The sequence below is a fragment of the Polyodon spathula genome, chromosome 6, assembly GCF_017654505.1.
Source record: "Polyodon spathula isolate WHYD16114869_AA chromosome 6, ASM1765450v1, whole genome shotgun sequence".
Classification (NCBI taxonomy): Eukaryota; Metazoa; Chordata; class Actinopteri; order Acipenseriformes; family Polyodontidae; genus Polyodon; species Polyodon spathula.
Window position 1 is genome coordinate 24,589,020 of NC_054539.1, and position 19,431 is coordinate 24,608,450.

The 19,431-nt window shown below is 35.7% G+C and overlaps 1 protein-coding gene across 1 annotated transcript in view; it reads right to left on the reverse strand.

Annotated features, from left to right (window-relative positions):
• LOC121317660 (1-phosphatidylinositol 4,5-bisphosphate phosphodiesterase beta-1-like) overlaps positions 1 to 19,431 on the reverse strand; it is a 330,252-nt gene that overhangs the window by 16,591 nt on the left and 294,230 nt on the right. Inside the window, exons 28-32 of the mRNA XM_041253828.1 lie at positions 18,083 to 18,263; positions 15,776 to 15,852; positions 15,121 to 15,210; positions 14,295 to 14,352; positions 13,535 to 13,609 (exon numbers count right to left, since the gene is read on the reverse strand). Of these exons, the coding sequence (XP_041109762.1) occupies positions 13,535 to 13,609; positions 14,295 to 14,352; positions 15,121 to 15,210; positions 15,776 to 15,852; positions 18,083 to 18,263 (481 nt within the window). The remainder of the gene's footprint in view (positions 1 to 13,534; positions 13,610 to 14,294; positions 14,353 to 15,120; positions 15,211 to 15,775; positions 15,853 to 18,082; positions 18,264 to 19,431) is intronic.

Genomic DNA, 19,431 nt, shown 5'->3' on the forward strand with positions numbered 1-19,431 from the left:
CAGTTCAGTCTCTGTACTCTGGGATCAGCATAAAAAACAACATACATTATGGTGTATAAGAATAACAAGCTCTCTTTATTAATCTTCAATACAAACACTGTATGTAGTAGTGTAGGTCTAGTACATTAATGTTCTCTGATTGCCTCCAGAGGATCTGGTGCCATGGTTACTGCATATCTTCCTATTGGTTGCAGTGCTTGATTATGCCTACTAGTTATGCAGTTCTTACCCAGCCATTAATTGTAGCCAGTTTCTGTTGCTAAGCACAGAACAGAATAAAGGGTTATCTGTCTCTTGTGAGCTCTAACTTTGTGCCTTTACTGGAACAATTGAAACGGACCTTTCAAGCAGGGCCAGTGACTCCTGCAACTAGTATATAATGATATACTTTTATTAAAAGAAGCAGGGTAAAATAAGCCATAAGAATGATATTTGTATGCCAGTGCACACTACTCTGAGTGACATACAGGCAGCCACAGAAAAACTATGACTTACAAAAATAAGATGATCTGAACAGACTTGAATATTATCATGTTAAGCTGTGGGTTATCCATGTTTTCACAGCAGGCAATACAGCGATGGGTAAAAGTTTTGCATCACCCTATAAAATTAACACAATTGGTTTCGTAAATTTTAATAAAACCTGCTGAATAATGTTACGTCAACATGCCGCTTTGTAGTTTCCATATACTTAATGAAAAAGAAAAAGATAGTTCAAACTCTAACATGAAATGCTGTACTATTATGACTTCTGCTAGACTGCTATAATTTTGTATATTATCTGATTAAATAAACAATCTACATTATGATCATATAGTTTTTTATTTTATTTTATTATGTCTCAATCATACATTTCTATGCAAAACTTTTGGCAATAGCTGTACATTTGTCAACTAGTTCAAACCCAAGAATGCTTAAACCTTTTTACTAAACTGAAGCCTAATTTAGCTGCAAAATGATGTTTTGGACATTGTGAATTTGATTAATGAGCCCTTTACCAAGCATAGCAAATTATTTGAAACTTAAAAATTAAGAATACAAATAGGAACATTTTAAATGAGATTTCTTGTATAATCTAAGGCTACTCCAATTCCATTTGAGAAGATCACTAACGGTGCATTTACAGTGGCCATTTTTAGGATGGCTTAGGGCTGTCTCAGGTCTTTTCTGCAATGTAAATGCAAACGGACTACTCTCAGCCATCCGAAAAATGGCCAACTAAAGATGTGGCTTGGCGCCGTCTTAGGTTCGTCGGAAAGGCAGTGTAAACTCACCCGACATTGGAACAGGTCACGCACGAATTGAATGCCGCTCGGCTCCTCCCCCAAGGAATCTAAACAGGAAGAAGCTGCAGTGCCGTTGCAGCGTCACAAAAAGAGCAGAACGACTTGAGACACAAGTGTCCTGAATATTTGAATGTATTAACTGTTTATATTGGGTAAATTGGGTGTATTTGTAAATATCTACGTTTTATTATTAAGTTGTCTTCAAAAGTGTACATACCCCAAATATCCATACGTTGGGCTAAGTACACATTTGACGATACATTTTTTGCTTTGTTAAACAGGTGCAGACGCCGGTGGAAGTCAAAGAAACAAAAGTGTAATAATTGAGTTTATCGGCTAGAATTACTTAAAAAAAAAATGCTATAAAAAATTATTTAATACAAAAACTATCCTGGATTGTGTTTTTCCCAAAGTTCTTTTATAGTAAACCCCTTAGTTATTGGTTTAGTTTCAAACATGCTTTAACACACCGTCTTTTTGTTGTTTGTTTTTATTGTTATTTAAATATTTTGATTGTACCCATGATTAGCTTAAAAACTAGCTTTTGTTTGTTTCTGACAACTGTGGCGTGAACTGGTGAGAGCTAGAAAGCTGAGCTGTCATAGCATTGTGCGGCGAAACTTAAATCCACAGCGCTCTAAGTGGAAACATAAAATAAATACATATACTGAGAAATAGTGGCAGGTCTGGCGAACCAATGTCTGTGCAACCCCGATCATGGCAGCAACCCAGGACCATTGACCCCCAACCATTACCCCTCGCAGGAATTTACCCAGAACAGTGAACACACACACCTGCCCTGGTGACAGCCTCACCTCTCACTTGGCATTGCTTGTGACTCTCAAGCACTGTAGAAAAGACAGATCAGTGCCAACACCTATCTGCGCTTTTTGATTATAGTTGATCTGTTACACAATTGCGTTTTACATGTTATGTTCTAAGTTTTATTAAAGATTGTTTTAATTATTTGCGGTTCTTCATTTCGTTTTTTAAAAAGGGGACGAAATTTTAGAATAATTACAAACAATTTACATAGTGTACTTATATAACAAATTATTATAGGAGCCTGTGTGGTCCAGTGGTTAAAGAAAGGGGCCTGTAACCAGGAGGTACCCAGTTCAAATCCCAGCTCTGTGTGACCTTTAGCAAGTCACTTAACTTCCTTGTGCTCCATCTTTCAGGTGAGACGGTACAGCTGATGCATAGTTCACACACCCTAGTCTCGTATCTTGTAAAGCGCTTTGTGATGGTGGTCCACTATGAAAGGTGCTATATTTATTCATTTGCAGTAGTAGTATTGGTAATAAGGCTAATTTGAAAAAAAAAATGTGTTAACTGCAATTTTATACAGTAAATGTTTTTTCCTGTGGCTGTTTAGCCTATTTTAACTAAAAATAAAAGACTTATGCATCATACAGTTATATGATAGTTATTGTGAACGATCCTTTCACTTTTCACGTTCGTTGCCCCTTTCAAAGTAGACCCAGGACACAGAAATGGAATTGATTTAAGTGCTGACGCGCACTTTTAATAAAGTGCAATCAAATAAATTAAACAAAACAAACAAACACGTAGCTCCTTCTTGGAGCACTAACTATACAGTCTGGAACCTAACTCAACCATGACAGCTAAGCTGTTTACCTGTAACCCAAACACAACTCACAAGGTTTAACACAGCACTTTACCTTGACTGCTTGGAAGCAGACCACACCTTCTGCCTCCCTACGCACAGCAGCCCTGAACAAACTGCCTGTCTCTCAAATACCCTGCACCTGGCTCTAATTTACAACTACCACCAGGTGCAGGGAATTACTAAACAATTAAACAATTACACAATTAAACCCAAATGTGCATTCTCACAAGGTTTTTAGCAGGGAAGGATTTTAACCCCCTCCCTGGTACCTTACACATCCTCCCCCTCAAGTGTGAAACATTGATCGGCCATACCAAGGCCACCCCCTCCCCTAAAACACAACCACCCACACTCAAGTCCCGAAATGTCCATTTCCGCCCTCTTCCACGGGCGGACTTGAGGGTGGGTCGAACCTTCCGGCACTTCCGGGAAGGGACCCTGAACCGGCGACAAGGGACCCCACCGGGATGACAGGGCCGACCGGGGAACAGGAGGATGCAGCAGTGGACAGAGATCTTCCACTGGGGACCGGCGCAGCGATGTCCGATCACCCATGGGGAGCGAAGCAGCGAACAGGGGGAGCAACAGCGACGTCTGGGTGCTCGGGAAGAGCTGAGCAGGGAACCAGGGGAAAAGCTGTGGCCAATGTTGTTTTACTCCTGGGCTCCAGGTCCAGCGCAGGAAGGTCTAGGAAGACCGGCAGGGTATCCAGGAGCAAGGGGCAAGGGACCGCAACTGGCAGTGCCGGACTGGTTCGCTGGGGTGATGGAGGTGGGCACCTCACCTCCTCCTCTTTGTTCATCGCTTCTCCCTCTCTGGGCTCTGGGAGCGGCGGCTCCTCCCTCTGGGCTCTGGGAGCGGCGGCTCCTCCTCCTCTCTGGGAGCGGCGGCTCCTCCTCCTCTCTGGGCTCTGGGAGCGGCGGCTCCTCCTCCTCTCTGGGCTCTGGGAGCGGCGGCTCCTCCTCCTCTCTGGGCTCTGGGAGCGGCGGCTCCTCCTCCTCTCTGGGCTCTGGGAGCGGCGGCTCCTCCTCTCTGGGCTCTGGGAGCGGCGGCTCCTCCTCCTCTCTGGGCTCTGGGAGCGGCGGCTCCTCCTCTCTGGGCTCTGGGAGCGGCGGCTGGGCTTGTCTTGCCTGCTCCCATTTTTGGAGCAGCAGATCCAGTTCCGTCAGCTCTGGCTCTGGCAGTCCAAGTTTCAATCTCCATCTCTTATTCTGCTCAATCTGGGCAGCAGTGTTTCTCTTTATCAAAGCGACCAAATCCTCTAGGGTTCCCATTTTACTGGGTCATAGGGGTGCCCACACACACTTCTGGTACCATATGTGACAATTACACAATTAAACCCAAATGTGCATTCTCACAAGGTTTTTAGCAGGGAAGGATTTTAACCCCCTCCCTGGTACCTTACATCATATATATATATATATATATATATATATATATATATATATATATATATATAAACACACACACACACACACACACACACGGTGAGATAATATTGGTGAAGAAACAGAATACAGTTCTTTTGAAAACAAAAAGAAATAAACAGCAAATGTACTTATCTTACTCAAGGTGAAATCCTTCACATAACAAATGGGTCAGGAACCACTATGTTGTGTCAAACACTATCTAAACGAACAACCATTTTTCTCGTAGACTGCAAGATAAATATATATTTTTTAAGATGAGTCCCCACAATATGAACACAACAACGTATTGTTTGTTTACCACTCTGCTTCTTCCGCCTTTGTGGTTTGGAAAGGGGAAAACTCGTCATCCCTTCAGTGGTCGTTATGACGTCACCAAGCACATACTGTAATTTAGTTGGTATGCGCGCCAGCTCAGGCCACAACCACAGTGTTAACGCTATGTAAAAAAATTATAAGAATTTCGGACCTGAGTCGGCTTAGGTCTAAGGTGGCTGTGTAAACACAGCACAAGGTTTAAATGAAAATGAATGAGAGAGAGCAGAATCACCATGGCCTGGGAAAATTCTGCTCTTAGAAAATGCCTTTTAATGTTAGTTAATTTTACTCAGTTCAGGAAGTTGGTGCCCAAGTCCCTTGCTCTTCTTTGAAATAAAGCACCATGGAAGCTACAAAGCAGATGGGATTTTGGATTTGTGTTACTCACAGGTTTGCACCTTTACTAACACACTGAGTGGAGGTGCTGGGACATAGTAATGCCTCTGGTTACCACCTGGCAGGATTTCAAACTGTGACCTTTTATTTGTGGCCTACAGGACACGGCGCCTTATCTGAGGTAAGATAAAGAGACACTTGCACCTTAAATTTGGAGCCTACAATGTGTTGACTGCTGTCATTTTTAATCACATTAGAATTTTTATACAGTAGCACACCACTTGGAGAATGTGTTCCCTTGTCAAAATATTAAAAGCGCACTGATTATGTTTAATAGATCAGAATGGTGCTGATAGTGCCAAGGCATCCCCTATACTACTAAGGTACAGTACTGATACATTTAGAGACATATCTGACCTTGTTTTTAACAATTTACTTTTTTTTATATATATCAGGCAGTAAGTGTAACTGCTGATCCTTTGAAGTGTAACATAAAAAAGACATACACATTCAAAAATATATACATTTTCAGCTTGATTTTCAGAACAACAAAAGGTTACATTTCAGTCTTTGCTACTTTGGTCATTATATATTGATTGTTTTGCATGAAAACACATCATTTTCAAAGATCAAAATACTGAGACAAATTACAGGTGCATATTTGAAAATATGTTGATAATTGCAACCACAGGAGTCATTGTTGCTTTTTAGAAACGGGACATAAAAGAATTCTCTCAGTCTTTTTACTCCCGGAAAATGGTACTACATGTTTTACTTTTTTTTTTCCTAATATAATGAGAAGTATGGATAACAGGGATAAGATACACACAATAGCATTGTTCTACAATGGCCTATCACAATATGCCAAGCTGTTTAAAGTCCAGGAAGTCGAATAATATCCACTGTGTGTATGCAAGTGACGTTACAAGCGGCCCATATCACATAGTAAAATAACAAAGGAGCACTGTACTTTGAGAGTTATGCAGATTTTTCCAAAAGGCACTTTGGGGCCAACCAGATCGGAGAAGAAAAAAAAAATATATTAAATGTGGCAGTCCAAAAAACATTTTAATAACATCTTTTCAGAGCCAAATTCTAGTAAAAGAGCAATGGGCCCTTTTAAAAATCAGATTTGTATAAAACTATTTAAATAGTTCAGGAAATAAAGCATTGTGGACAGGGCCCAGTATCACAGTAAACCATTCTTCATAAAACAAGTGGGTTATCTATAATGTACCTTTTTTACTAGTAGCCTCATCTAGTGGAAACTATCTCCATATTCACCAATAAACAATCCACTTTTGTTGTGTTTAATAACAAGCCATAAATTCAATTACTTTCTTTCAGTTACTTATTGGGAAAAGTCTCCCAAAGAAAGATTAGGGATTTTTTAGGGAATTTCATAGTTTTACTTTTTCCTGAGAGGCAGAAGATTAACTTTCTATAATAGTATAATAAAATAAGAACACTGTAGCTATGTAGCTAGTACCTCAGTTTTCATGTGGCTCAACATAAGCAGGCAGCAAAAACAATGACATTTTATTTCATCGTCTCAATTGTTGGCCAGCCTTACAGTCTCATTATCATCATTACTGTTCCTTTTCAGAGCAACAACAAAAAATACATGTTCTGAAATACAGAGACATGATTGCCAGTCGACATTGTCATAAGGTAAAACACAAATTCAACTAATTTACCTGAAGAAACCTGCTAACTTGAAAGAGCTGTCTTTCAATTACATAACAGGGTTTTTAAATGTTCCGACCTTGCCTGCACAGCCAATGTACAGTATAACCCTATTGAGAAGCATTAATGTTAACAAATCAGATCTAGCACTGATGGATCTTGATTTCCTCCTGGCTCACTTAATCCTTGTCCCTTATTCTTAGTCATTTAGTTGCATTTGCTGTAGTGATCAGAGAGGCAGACTTTGGTATTAAATAATGACAAACCAAAAAGCCCCTAATGTGTACAGTACACATCGTGTTGGTATACACTGCAACCCCCCCTCTCACATAAATGAATACATGCTAACCTTAATAGTTATCCCTAACAGTACTAATAATGATACTGTTTTATTTATTAAAAAAAAAAAAAAAAAAGCAAAAAAAGAACAGCTTCCAAGTCATTTGAGCCGAATTTATGAAATGTAGTAGGCAGGTTAGTCAAATAATATATACGACTCCAACTAAGAAGAGCACACAATCATTTGGGAATACAACACCACACTGCTCTTGTTTTTCTTAATAATAATAATAATAATAATAATAATAATAATAATAATAACATGAGAAATCACCCACTCATTGTTTTTGTGTGTGTAGTTTTTATTTTTCAAAATGACGTCTCAATCCTAAAATTCTAGGGGATTCCAAACTTTTGCCATAGTTGAAGTTCCTGAGCACACTATCTGTTATTAAGGGTAAGGTAGTACAGTATGTCATGTTTTTAGTTTCTCTAATTATAAGAGACATCATTTTGCACAATTTGACCAGCCAGAACCACTCAGTTTCGATTTGCAGTCCTTTTACCCAAACTGCACAGACATCTTATACAATAACAGACAGCCGCACAAAGTTTGAGTTTGTTTCCATTAAATTCAATACATTCACCACTGTGTCTGACTTCAAATTAAAGAGGGATTTCCATGTTGCTCGATCTTTTGTGACATGTTTCAATAGCTTTTCATACTATGATGCTTGCTGTCAGTTGAGAAGATATGGTGGGGTGATTGTGATGGTGCATTAGATCATATATTAAAAACAAAACATTGAGAAGTCCCCTGCTGATGCACATTTCCTGAGTCACAGGCTTTCAAATGGATATGTGTCCTTGTTTGTATTTAGTGACAAACCTGTTGGGGGGCACAATTCAATTTTGATTGTTGGCACTTAAAACTTGATTTTGCATTTGCTATTGTAATGAAAAAGAACTTAAATAATCTGCGGTGAAGGGACTTGACTACAGAGACTTGGGAGGATTTATTTGTTTTATGTAACAAAAAAACCTATTGCAGCTATAAATTCACTTGTGGTTCATATAAACAGGAAACATTTTATTGCATATGAATTCAAAGATGGTTTTATACTACAGTTTCCAACCCTTCTAACACCAATCACATGCACAGTCACTCAGTGTAAACAGAGTATGAAATGCAGATTAAAATTCCCCTTATCTGATCATAAGGGACTCCTTGTCATATTAAAGCTGTCTTCAAGATCTAGTTCATGATCAGATTTTCAGTTAAAAAGAAATGTTGCTTTCTATTGAGAAACAAGGATGTTTCAGAATGATCAAAATCAAAAATAAAATCCCAAACCACAGGCATGTTGATACTAAACTGAGAAGCTATTTCTCTAACTATAACTGAAAAACTTCAATGTGGTACCAGTCACAATTGAAGAAACACATATTTGGGGTAAAATGTGTCTTTTTATAAAATGCTGGTGCTTCAAAAGTGTACAGGATCAGTGTTAAACCCTGCACGTTCATGTGAATGAGATTGTCATATTAAACGTTAGGACCATAATTAATCATGCAATGCTTGTAACAGCAAAATTCTACAGTAAACGTATTCTATTTGAATCTGTTGGCAAATGTGTTGTCTTGTTTTCAGCTAATGTTAACTTGCTTGATTTCCCCTGTAATGACAGCACACAGCCGCTGTTGCTAGGCGGTCGTGAAACAGCTTCCGGGAGCACGGCACCGGCTAACTTTAAATTTGTAAACAAACGGATAAGTGCTAAAAAGGAAGCCTTTTAGTAACATTGAAATTAGAATTCTAATTTAGTTTTATTTTGAATATAAAGACAGAACAACGCAATTACTGAGAAAACAGCGTGAGAGTAGTTTTTTTTTTTTTTTTTTTTTTTTAAACTCTGGACTGTAGTACAACGTAAAACATCTACTGTTGATTTTCTGTGAATAGATGGAGTAACGAAACAAAAAAAGCAGTTGATTCAGTATAAATAAATAACTTAGTGATTCTCTTAACTGTTTAAATTGTATACGACAGGTGTATCAAGGCTTGCCACGATGTTTTGTTGTTTGTATATTTAACCCCCCCTGAAATTTGACAAATCGCACTCTGTTTATGAAGCTACGTTAGTTTTATAACTCTACAATAGCTACTTTGATTTAGCCTTGAGAAATCAAAACGCTTCAAAATCTGTTGCTTTAATTGCAAAATGCAATCTGACAAATTGCTAGCTTTTCCTTAAATTTCAAAACAGCCAACCGGCATAATGGTAATATAAAAAAATAAAATAAAAACAGTTGGATACAATGTTTGAAATAAAACGGCAAATAAGGCTTTCAAATCATTGGTTATGCAACTGACTTTCATCAAGAGGTTGTAGAAACGGAAATGTGCTATTAATATAAATCATCATTTATTTTCAAAACTAAAATAGTTTAATACTAGCAGTCTGCATGTTATTTAATATACTGTGATTTTAATTTTTTTTTTTTTTTTTTTTTTTTAAGAAACACTCATCAAAATTAATTTATGTAAATAAAGCAACAAGCAGTGCCATGGATGAGTTAGCACATTACCAGCAATTGCAACACAATGGAATTCGAAAAAATACTGCCCCGTGGTCCTGGTACGGTAGCACTGGTACTATGGTGCCTTACAAATGCAGTGGACTACCATGGATTATACCATTGTGATACATTTAGCTGTCAAAATATGAAAATGCTATGAACAAGTAACCATTTTACCCATTGTTGCTTAGAATTGTTGCCACTGAAGCTAATTTGGCAAGATAACAGCCTGCACACACATACATGCAAACACAGATACTGACACTAAAATAATACATTAGTCAATGTTTTAATTAGTCAGTTTGCTGCTAAATGCGTTACCATTATTATGCTATTGAAAACCCCACTGCTATAGTGTAAAAAGTAGAGGTGCAATCCACAACCAATTTCCAAATCGATTATAGGACAGGCAATTATCAACAATAATCATTGTATTGAGAAACAGCGAGATGATGTGTGGACTCACAAAATACAACTGAAAACATTCATATGCCTGATATTTTACATCATAATATAATATATGCACTGAGGAAATATTACTATTAAAAAGCAAGTAGGCATCTCATTATTATGTATTTTCTCATCACAAAACACATGTAAATATAAGAACTTTAGTCTAGCATCATGCAGGGAAAGCAGGTGTTTTTGGATACCTAGTTACGTGAGGCTCCAATGAAAACTCTAGAAAGTATTATTCAATTGCCAGGGTTAGCCAGAAGGTGTATTCAACATTGAGATATCGCTCCTACATCAAATACCATGACTCTAAACAAGCAACTTTAGCATCACCTCACTAGGAACGCAAAGCAGGAAGAATTTTATTTTATTTAACATGAAACAAAGCAAAAACCCCAAAAATTCACACAACGGGAAAGAACCAATGTAAAGGATTGAATCATTTAGCGCCTGCTGTTTACTACGCACACATTTACCGTAGACACTGTCTTGACTCACTTAGCAGAATGAAATATTATGGCTCCCTCTAGTGAATTTGCAAGGAATTGTTTGAGTTTCTGGGCTTTTGTTGTTATTCATTATTAACTGTTATTTTCGTAATCAGTATACATCACAGACTCATCCCTAACTATATAACAGTCACCGATAGTAGTAAAATGTAAATATTATTTTACAAACGTTTTGACTAGAAGTAACTGAACAGTCTGTTAGATCTTTTCTTTTAGGTTTTTTTGAGAATCAGAGACTATATGCAAATTGTTATATTTTCGAAAAATCCTGAATTTGAAAAATATTCAAAGCAGGTATTTAGTAAGTGAGGAAAAACGGGCAATACAATTCCCACCCCATGTTTTGCTGTAAATTATTTGTTGTTTCAGGATAATTTGTGTCAGGACTGTACCTCAGGCAATAAAGTGTTAATGTGTAGGTGGTAGGGCACATGTATAGTATCAAAGATAACAATGGTCTCATACCAGGGAACAATCAAAACAAACACAAAGCTTTACTACTGCAATGATATTAAATTGGAGAAAACATGAAAGCAACAGCGCTCAGAAAATTAGATCACTCACTGTGGATTGCTGCTGCAAGGTAGATTTCCAATTACCTTGGGATACAATTATAACCCTCTCCACCAGCAACAACAAAGATCAATAAAATAAAATGGGACTTTCTTAGAACAGCAAGACTGCACAGACAAATAAAAGCATTTGCATTAGTTGCACATCCATTCTCTTATCCCTATAGAGGTTACTGCTTTAAATGTTAAAAAAAAAACTGTCAATTAGGGTACAGCTTACCTTCTCCATTAGATGAACTCCCATCTTATAATAATCATAGCAACAGTTCTCTTAGTCCACTGCATTATATTGCAGAATGTATTTTGAAGACAGTTGCCAGAAATCACTACAGATCTTTTAATATCCCACAATCCATCCAATGCCTTACTGATATATTTATTTAATTTATTTATGCAAGTAAACGCAAATGGTAATTTGCAGCTGATTTGTTAACTAATAAAAAAATAAAACATTGTATCTAATGGAATCAGACTTAATTACGAGAGCTCATACATTTGTATATGCAAAATTGTCCAGTCAGTTGAAAGTAAGCACTGTGTGTACATTCGTTACTTTACAGTAGTTTGGTGTGTGCCAATATTTGCACTCAATCTGGGCCTGCACACTATTCATTTCAACTTAGCTCTTAAGTAAGGGTTGCTAATACAGCAATAAGAAAAATGATTCCAGAAACAAACATAGCCTTCAGTATAGTGTGGCATTTAGAGTAGTAGTTAATAGTTAGTGCTTGGCCGTAACTAGCTACGAGGACACTGAGGTCGTGTTCTCGGTTGTTTTTTTGCATCATCATAAGTGCTGATTGTGGTAAATAAAAAATTCTGGTAAAGTACAAAAGACTCCTTAATTTTCTCTGTTGGTTTGCCGTGTAACATAGATTTGGAGGTTGAATAGTAAATACCAAGCAGTCACATAAATACTGCCAGCTATAGCTTGAAACCTAAGTTTGACCTCTTTATAATGTCAGCTCAGGTTACAACACTGGTTGTGTGGGTGTTTCACAGTATCACACAGTAATAGTATTTATTTATTTGTGGTCAAAGCAAAGTGTAATAGTGGTGAATGTGTATATACACACACACACACACACTCACAGATAAAAGTATTGGCCCTCTGCTTATTATACCATAATTTAAGGTAAAAGATTAAGGACAATCATTCACAGTAGTGAACTTACAACTTTTTAATAAAACTGTCTGCCAGTCAACCTACGAACAGATGGTATCATTGTACTTTGTAGAATGTTTTGATACATGGCTGCATTCATTCAATCTTCAACCAGATGAATGTCTCTAGTCCCTGAACTGCTAAAACACCCCAATATCATGATCAAACCACCTCCATGTTTAAATGTAGGTACAAGGTTTTCTTCATTGGAGGCTTTCTTTTTTTTCTTTGATATAGTTCTGTAGCCATTTCCTTTGGTGTAGTTTGCTATGAGTAATTTCTCAAATGTGAATCCAACGCATCTTGACCATCATCTCCTGTGTTGCCAAGATGTTCTTTTTCAACAGATGTTGGAAATAATTACCTCTTTTTCTGGCAAATTGACTGTATAATGCAGCTTAGTTACTGTGTAATGGGTTTCAATCAATTAATATATATTTTAATTAGTTCTATTACATTTTTACAGACATTTAATGTAAAGGTGCTATTTCTTTTCTCATGAACAAATATTTGAAATTGCTTAAGTGCTTTTTTTTTTTTTTTTTTAAATAAAGATTGATTGTTAAACAACCAGAAATGGTGTTGTCATATTAATTAGTGGCTATTGTTCACTAAATGTTTTCTTGAATGAACTTATATTAAGTCTAGGGTGCCAAACCTTTGTCTGCGACTGTTTGTTTGTGTGTGTGTATGTATGTTTGCCACATATGTGTGTATATATATAATATATATATATATATATATATATATATATATATATATATATATATATATATTTAATACTTACTTCCTATATTTGCATCCTCGAGCACTGGTTCCTCTTCAATCACGTTTTCAATCACTGGACAACACCCACAGTACAGAAATGTTCCTTGATGATCAACAATTTCTGTGACAGTTTATAATTCACAAAAAATCCCTCTTGTTACAATTGTTCGATCTATTGATGTTGAGGTTTAAAGGTTTTTAATTGAGACGAAGCAAAACATACATGATAATAATTTGTTTTTAATTGAAAGCACTTTGGAGATTATAAATTCAGCACAACCTAATTGTGTGATTTAAAACATTGAACATTGCATTGAATTAAAATGTGTCGGTCCAGTGAGACCTTAAAGGAAAATTATTCAGAACTGCTGTATTCGTCCCATCTAATATATATATATATATATATATATATATATATATATATATATATATATATATAGACATTTAGCACATTTAATCTGTGGAGTTATTTTTCACTAAGACAATTAGACAACAGGTTTTGCTATCGAACATATTTACAAAAAATATTTGCTGACGAACATCCTTATGTTTTTCAAGGAGTTTTTCTTGCCTTTTGCTCTGAGCCTCCTCTAACTAGACACAAAATAAATACATAAATAAATAAATAAAACAAATCTCGTTTCAATGTGCACTCTCATAGGTAGACTTGTCAATTAATTTCCTCACCTTCAAATATACTGAAAATGTATGGGTGTAAACACAGCATTTGTTGTAGACGGTGAGTCCTGAATATGGCAATGATATACTGCCCACTTGTGCTTGTTTTGTAAAACTGCAAATTCATTTTTCACTATTTCTGCTGTCTGTTCTAGAAGAAAATCTATTTAACAAAGCATTGACTGAATTATTTAGTGTTTTTTTTTTTTTTTTTTTTTTTTTTTTACTTTTGTATGCATGACATATTCATAGAATGTTAAAGAAACAAACCACAGTGTAGAACTTTTATTAAATCATTTTTTAATCTAAACAGCCTACAAAAAAAAAAAAAAAACACGTCTGATATTAACTCATTTTGATAATCAGTGATATGTATTGCTGTGCATTGCTGAAGATTTACTGTAGAAGTGCAAAAAAAAATAATTCAATATAGGCCAGACTAAACAACTTTTGTTTGCTCTTGCAAAATAACATACATGCAATGTGTTAGGTAATACACCGAACATATTATATTAAACTGTGATAATGGTATAATTAACACTCATTTTATTATGTAAAATAAAATAGAAATAAATAATAAAAGTGTAAATGGATTACCTACCCGTTTAATATATTGCACCACTTCATTGACGTAGGATCTGTTGATTTCAAGTTTTTCCCTGAGAGGCAAAAAAACAGTTAAAATGTACACTATACACAACTGAACCAAATGTTCACATTGTCTACTATCTGTGAACATTTACATGTACACTGTGCTACATTTACATGCATAATTCAGCCTTTGACACAGCCAGCACCAATTAAACTGTTAAGTGAACCAGGCTTGGCGCTAACAAGGCATCATCTAGTAGGGAAAAGTTTTTTTACTCATCAAAACATGGGATGCAGTTGTCAATGGGGTCTAGTCAGTTGAATTAAATAATGGCATTATTGACGATATTGACACCAAAAAGTAAATTGTGTACCAAAGTTATGAAAATAGACATCTCCTGCAGTGTATGTGCATTTAGTTTCATTTTGTCTTTTAATCAATAAAATAGCCCCCCTTCTTGAACTATTAGGCCCCCTTCTTTAACTTGTGAACTATTAAAATTTAAACAGTCGCAGTATTTATATACACCACTCATTTGCATAGACTGCAATATATCTGAGTGTTGGCTAATATCGATAATTTAAGAAATTTTACATAATTACTTATTTTCTTTATTAAGTTTTATTGGGGAATGTACCTGTAATATTCCAGTCTTACACTTTCCTGTTCAAAAAAGTACTTCCTGTGATCTTCCTGTTTTCTAACTGCCTGCTGCCCTGGTTGGGTGTTGGCTCAAAATGATTCTGTCTTATTCAGACTTGGAATAACAGGACATTAATGGTATAAACTAATTTGACAAAATGTACATGTTCTTTTTGATTAAATTAAAACTCACTCTTCTGTTAGATTCTTATCTTTAGATTTGGCTTCATTGATCTTCTCTTGCCTCTTCTTGTCCATTTTCTTCTTTAAGTCTTTCTTTTCTCTGTGAAAGAAAACAAAGTTATAAACTTTGAATTGTAACACGTATTTTTAATCATAGCGGGTTGGCGGGTGTGCTAGCTGCCGTGTTGCAGACCGTGAAACCTTTTGCCCTGCTTGGCGCTTTGCCAGCCACTTGTTTACACCAGCGCTGACCCCCGCCAGGTGCGGCAGGGGATTCAGGGGACCAGGACTGGCAGCAAGCAGTGATTGGTGCAAAGGTTATCACACTGTTGCAGTGTTTTAATGGTGGTAGGGTATAAAGGAGACCAGCCTCCGTGCTGGCAGTGAGTGTGTTAGTCCTGTCTGCTGATGTTCCTGTGTGGTTGCGTCACTGTGCCTGCTAATAAAAGAGCTGCTGTTTTGAACTGCAAACCTGTTTCACGTTCCTCATTCTAGCCCTTTGATACAACATACATTAGGTACTGGGATCTCTGCCCACAACATATTCAAAAGTTATATACTCAGATACATTTTTTTTTTCAGTAGATATTTGTTTGATACATACAGTAATTGATAAGACTTTTTCTTCATATGAGGAGGAAAGAATCTTTAAAACTAGGCCTTACTTTTCACAGAGTTCTTTTATTTTCTTTAACTGGTTGTTTTGACTCTCCTCTGCCACTGTGGTCAGTTTCTCAACAAGCTGTGAAAAGAATACAAATGTTGAAATAAATGCTGAATCTGAAGGTGTTTTACAAAGAGGGATCACATTTCTTGGCCATTCAGTACCATAGTTGTAGGCAATGTATTCTGTTTTCATTCAGCCTAATGAATATGATCACTTTATAAGCAAGGCACTTTATTTTTTTATTTTATAATTAAAAATGTCCCTGATTTTACAAAACTTAAATGTAACTTGTAGCAATTTTCACCTAAAATCTGAGCCCCTAAAATACTAATTTGTACCAAGAAATCCACAACATTCTAAATGGTAGATACAATTAGTCTTTTTAAACTTCTTTAGTTTTAATACATGTCAACCTCATGCACTTTACACAGTTAGTCTAAAAACTAAGCAAATAATAATTGTCACCCATAAGTACTCTTGATATTTACCTGGAAAACAGGGAAATACTGTATTTGCACTGACTTTCACATTATTTATTTATTTATTTATTAATAAACTGATATTCTAGGGAGTTTTATATACTGGTAAAACTTATTTAAAAAAAATATAATCAAATAAATGACCTTTTCTGTATTGTACAGTATGTTAAAACATCTCTTTCTGTGTGCTTAGGATAAACATTTCTGATCTTCATATTATCACAAAAACTTCCATAAAACGTGCAATCTTCATTTAGACTGCTAAACAACTCTTCATTTTAATTATTATTGATAACAATTTTCATAACAGACAGTGAACTTTGTATGTTTATGTTTCCATTACAATATTTCAAGGGAAATTGGCAGAGATTAAAGAATAACATGGGATAATATCATTATCTCTGGTATTTGGGAAGCTATAAATGGATCTTTAACCAAGGCTGTGGGAGCAACCATTAATTTCCAGAAGCTTCAGTCAACAAACAGAATCTGGTTTAGTAATAACTGTTAAGAACAGTTAAATATAACAGCCAAGGTGGCAGCAAACAATCTGTTTGGAGAGCTGTCAGAAATTGTGCTTGGAAGCATATCAGTATGTTATTAAAAAAAAAAAAAAAAAAATAGTGTGTGTGTGTGTGTGTGTGTGTGTGTGTGTGTGTGTGTGTGTGTGTATATATATATATATATATATATATATATATATATATATATATATATATATATATATATATCCAGGTTCCTTGCTAACAAATTAAGCATCTCTCAAGTGAAGGTTTTAAGGGAGTGCTTTAACTTACAAGCAGAAGAGGTTAAAAGTGTACAGTAGTAATGCCTTTTGAGTTAATTATTATGAGCAAAACAAACACTTATCATCTCCCACAGTGCAATGTGAACAGCAGCAGTGTGTTATTATAAGTGCTCTTCAAAGATCAACCATTGACGTCATCATTAGATAACCAAACAACTTCTAATGCTTACAGATGGGAAATAAACTTTTTTTTAATTATTCCACAGTCGAGAATTTCAGATGACACTCACTTTTCTATAGTCACAGTACTTCACTCCCACTTATTTAAATAACATTCCAAATTAAGTAAATGACATATTCTTTACCGTCACATGGGTCCTCAGATTAATCAGTACTGGGGTCTATTTTAATAATCCAAACAGTGGATCTTATAAAACTTATGTTCTGCAACCCTTACTACTGTATTTGAATATCCTTTGGTGATGTTAATAAGGGGGTCAAATTAATATATGTCAGCATTTTATGCCAAAGCTGTGTAGAATATTAACATATTTTTTTATTTGTATATTGAGTGTAGTTTAAGCCTTGTCTTGACCCATCAGACAGAAGAGGAATGCCGTGTGGGATAATCTTGTTTGAGCGAAAGACATTAAACATATTTATAAATGTCATTTTTCATAAATCTCTGCGTAAAATATAGGGTTACCTTCTGTTTCAGAAAGGTGATATCCACCAATGATTTGAATTAACAATTCTTTATTGCATTTGACAAAGCCATGATTATGAAGGAACGTAATATACATTTTGTCCATTAATCTTAATAAAGTACTACATGCCTTGTCTAGCCTTTGTATTTGTTTTTTATGTACTCTCCCAACTTTTAATAGGATTGTGATCCTGAAGTTTGGTTTCTACGGCTGCTTTCAGCATGTATTTCATTATGATAGCACAGTTTGAATTACAGGTTTGGACTGCCTGTTATAATGGAGTGAAAATGTACACTAATAAAAGCATTTTCCCATTTCGTTTAAAAAAAAAAAAAGCTTCTCATTATTGGTAAGTAGAATAATTGATTTACCTGTTTAACATGTTCTTTTTTCTGGTATTTCTCACTATAATACTGTTCTTGTCTGAGGTTCAGCAGCTGCTGCTGCTGCTGTTCTTTCAGCTCTGATAATTTGTGGGTAATTTCTAGATCCAGGGCAGATAGATCTTGCTCGATAGATGTAGAATTGTGTTCAGGACTGGATGACGTACCCCTGCAACACAGATGTGAGATTAATTGAAACACGTTGCAACCATAAAACAGATTTACAAGCAATCAAATTAAACAGCAAAAATACTAAAACGGATATTCCACAAAGTATGTGATTTATATAGATAGGGCATCTTCATGTAAATAACAATTACAATGTATGTTCCTGCTCCTTTGCATAACTTATTTCTCTAATGAGAAAATAACACAGGTCTTAAAAGACAAGCAAACTTCCTGAAGAAAAATGGAAATGATCAAATTAACATGAGACTGACCACACAGCTTGGCTGTGACTCAGTTAGTGTACTATCTGTGTTCGTTCGTAGTGCGCTGAGCAGACGCCTGAGAAGATTGATGGTAATCTCTTCATTTATATTCCATGCCATGTGTAAGCCACTGCAGTCCTTTTAAAACCTATACATCTGCTATTGTGTGTAATAACCCCTTACTTTATTATTCCCGCAACAATAACACAGTGGATAGAAAAAATCAGTGCTAAAGTCAGACACTGCCAAATTTAAATCCCAAAAGTAATTATCTATTATGTTCATGATTCTACATTTAATTATTTATTTATTTTTTTTAAAATATAAGACAACCAAACCCAAGTACATAATTCTATTAGGTTAACAGTGCCCAAGCTCTGCAAGGCATTATTTAAAATCTATTATCAAAGCATTGTTTTCACTAGCTGTATGAAAACTACTCACTGAATAGCTTGTTTTAGATTACAACAAATAGATATGTCTGTAATTAGGTGGAATACTCTGCTAACTATGTTAACCGTAAGCATTTTAAGGAGCATTTTGTTGCACTTGTATAACACATTGTACAAGCTTATTCTAAAATAACTTGAGGGGCAGCAACAGCGAGTGGTTTTGTGATAAGTTTCCAGCATGTTCTATTTCCAGCATGTTAAATGTGTATTTGTTATGTGGTAGTTCCCTCTACCAGAGCAAAGTCACATAGTTCAGAGGACAGCGTTACCCCAGTAAATGCTAATAATTTGAGAGCATAACATGTCTGTCTCCCTCTAGTGGCGAACAGCTGTCAATGCTGACAAGTACAAGACTGCTTGTTTTAAAAATAAAAACAAATATATTTTTGTCTTGTATTTAACATTACAAAATATAAAAATATTACACTCCCTATTTATCACGTCTATTGCAACA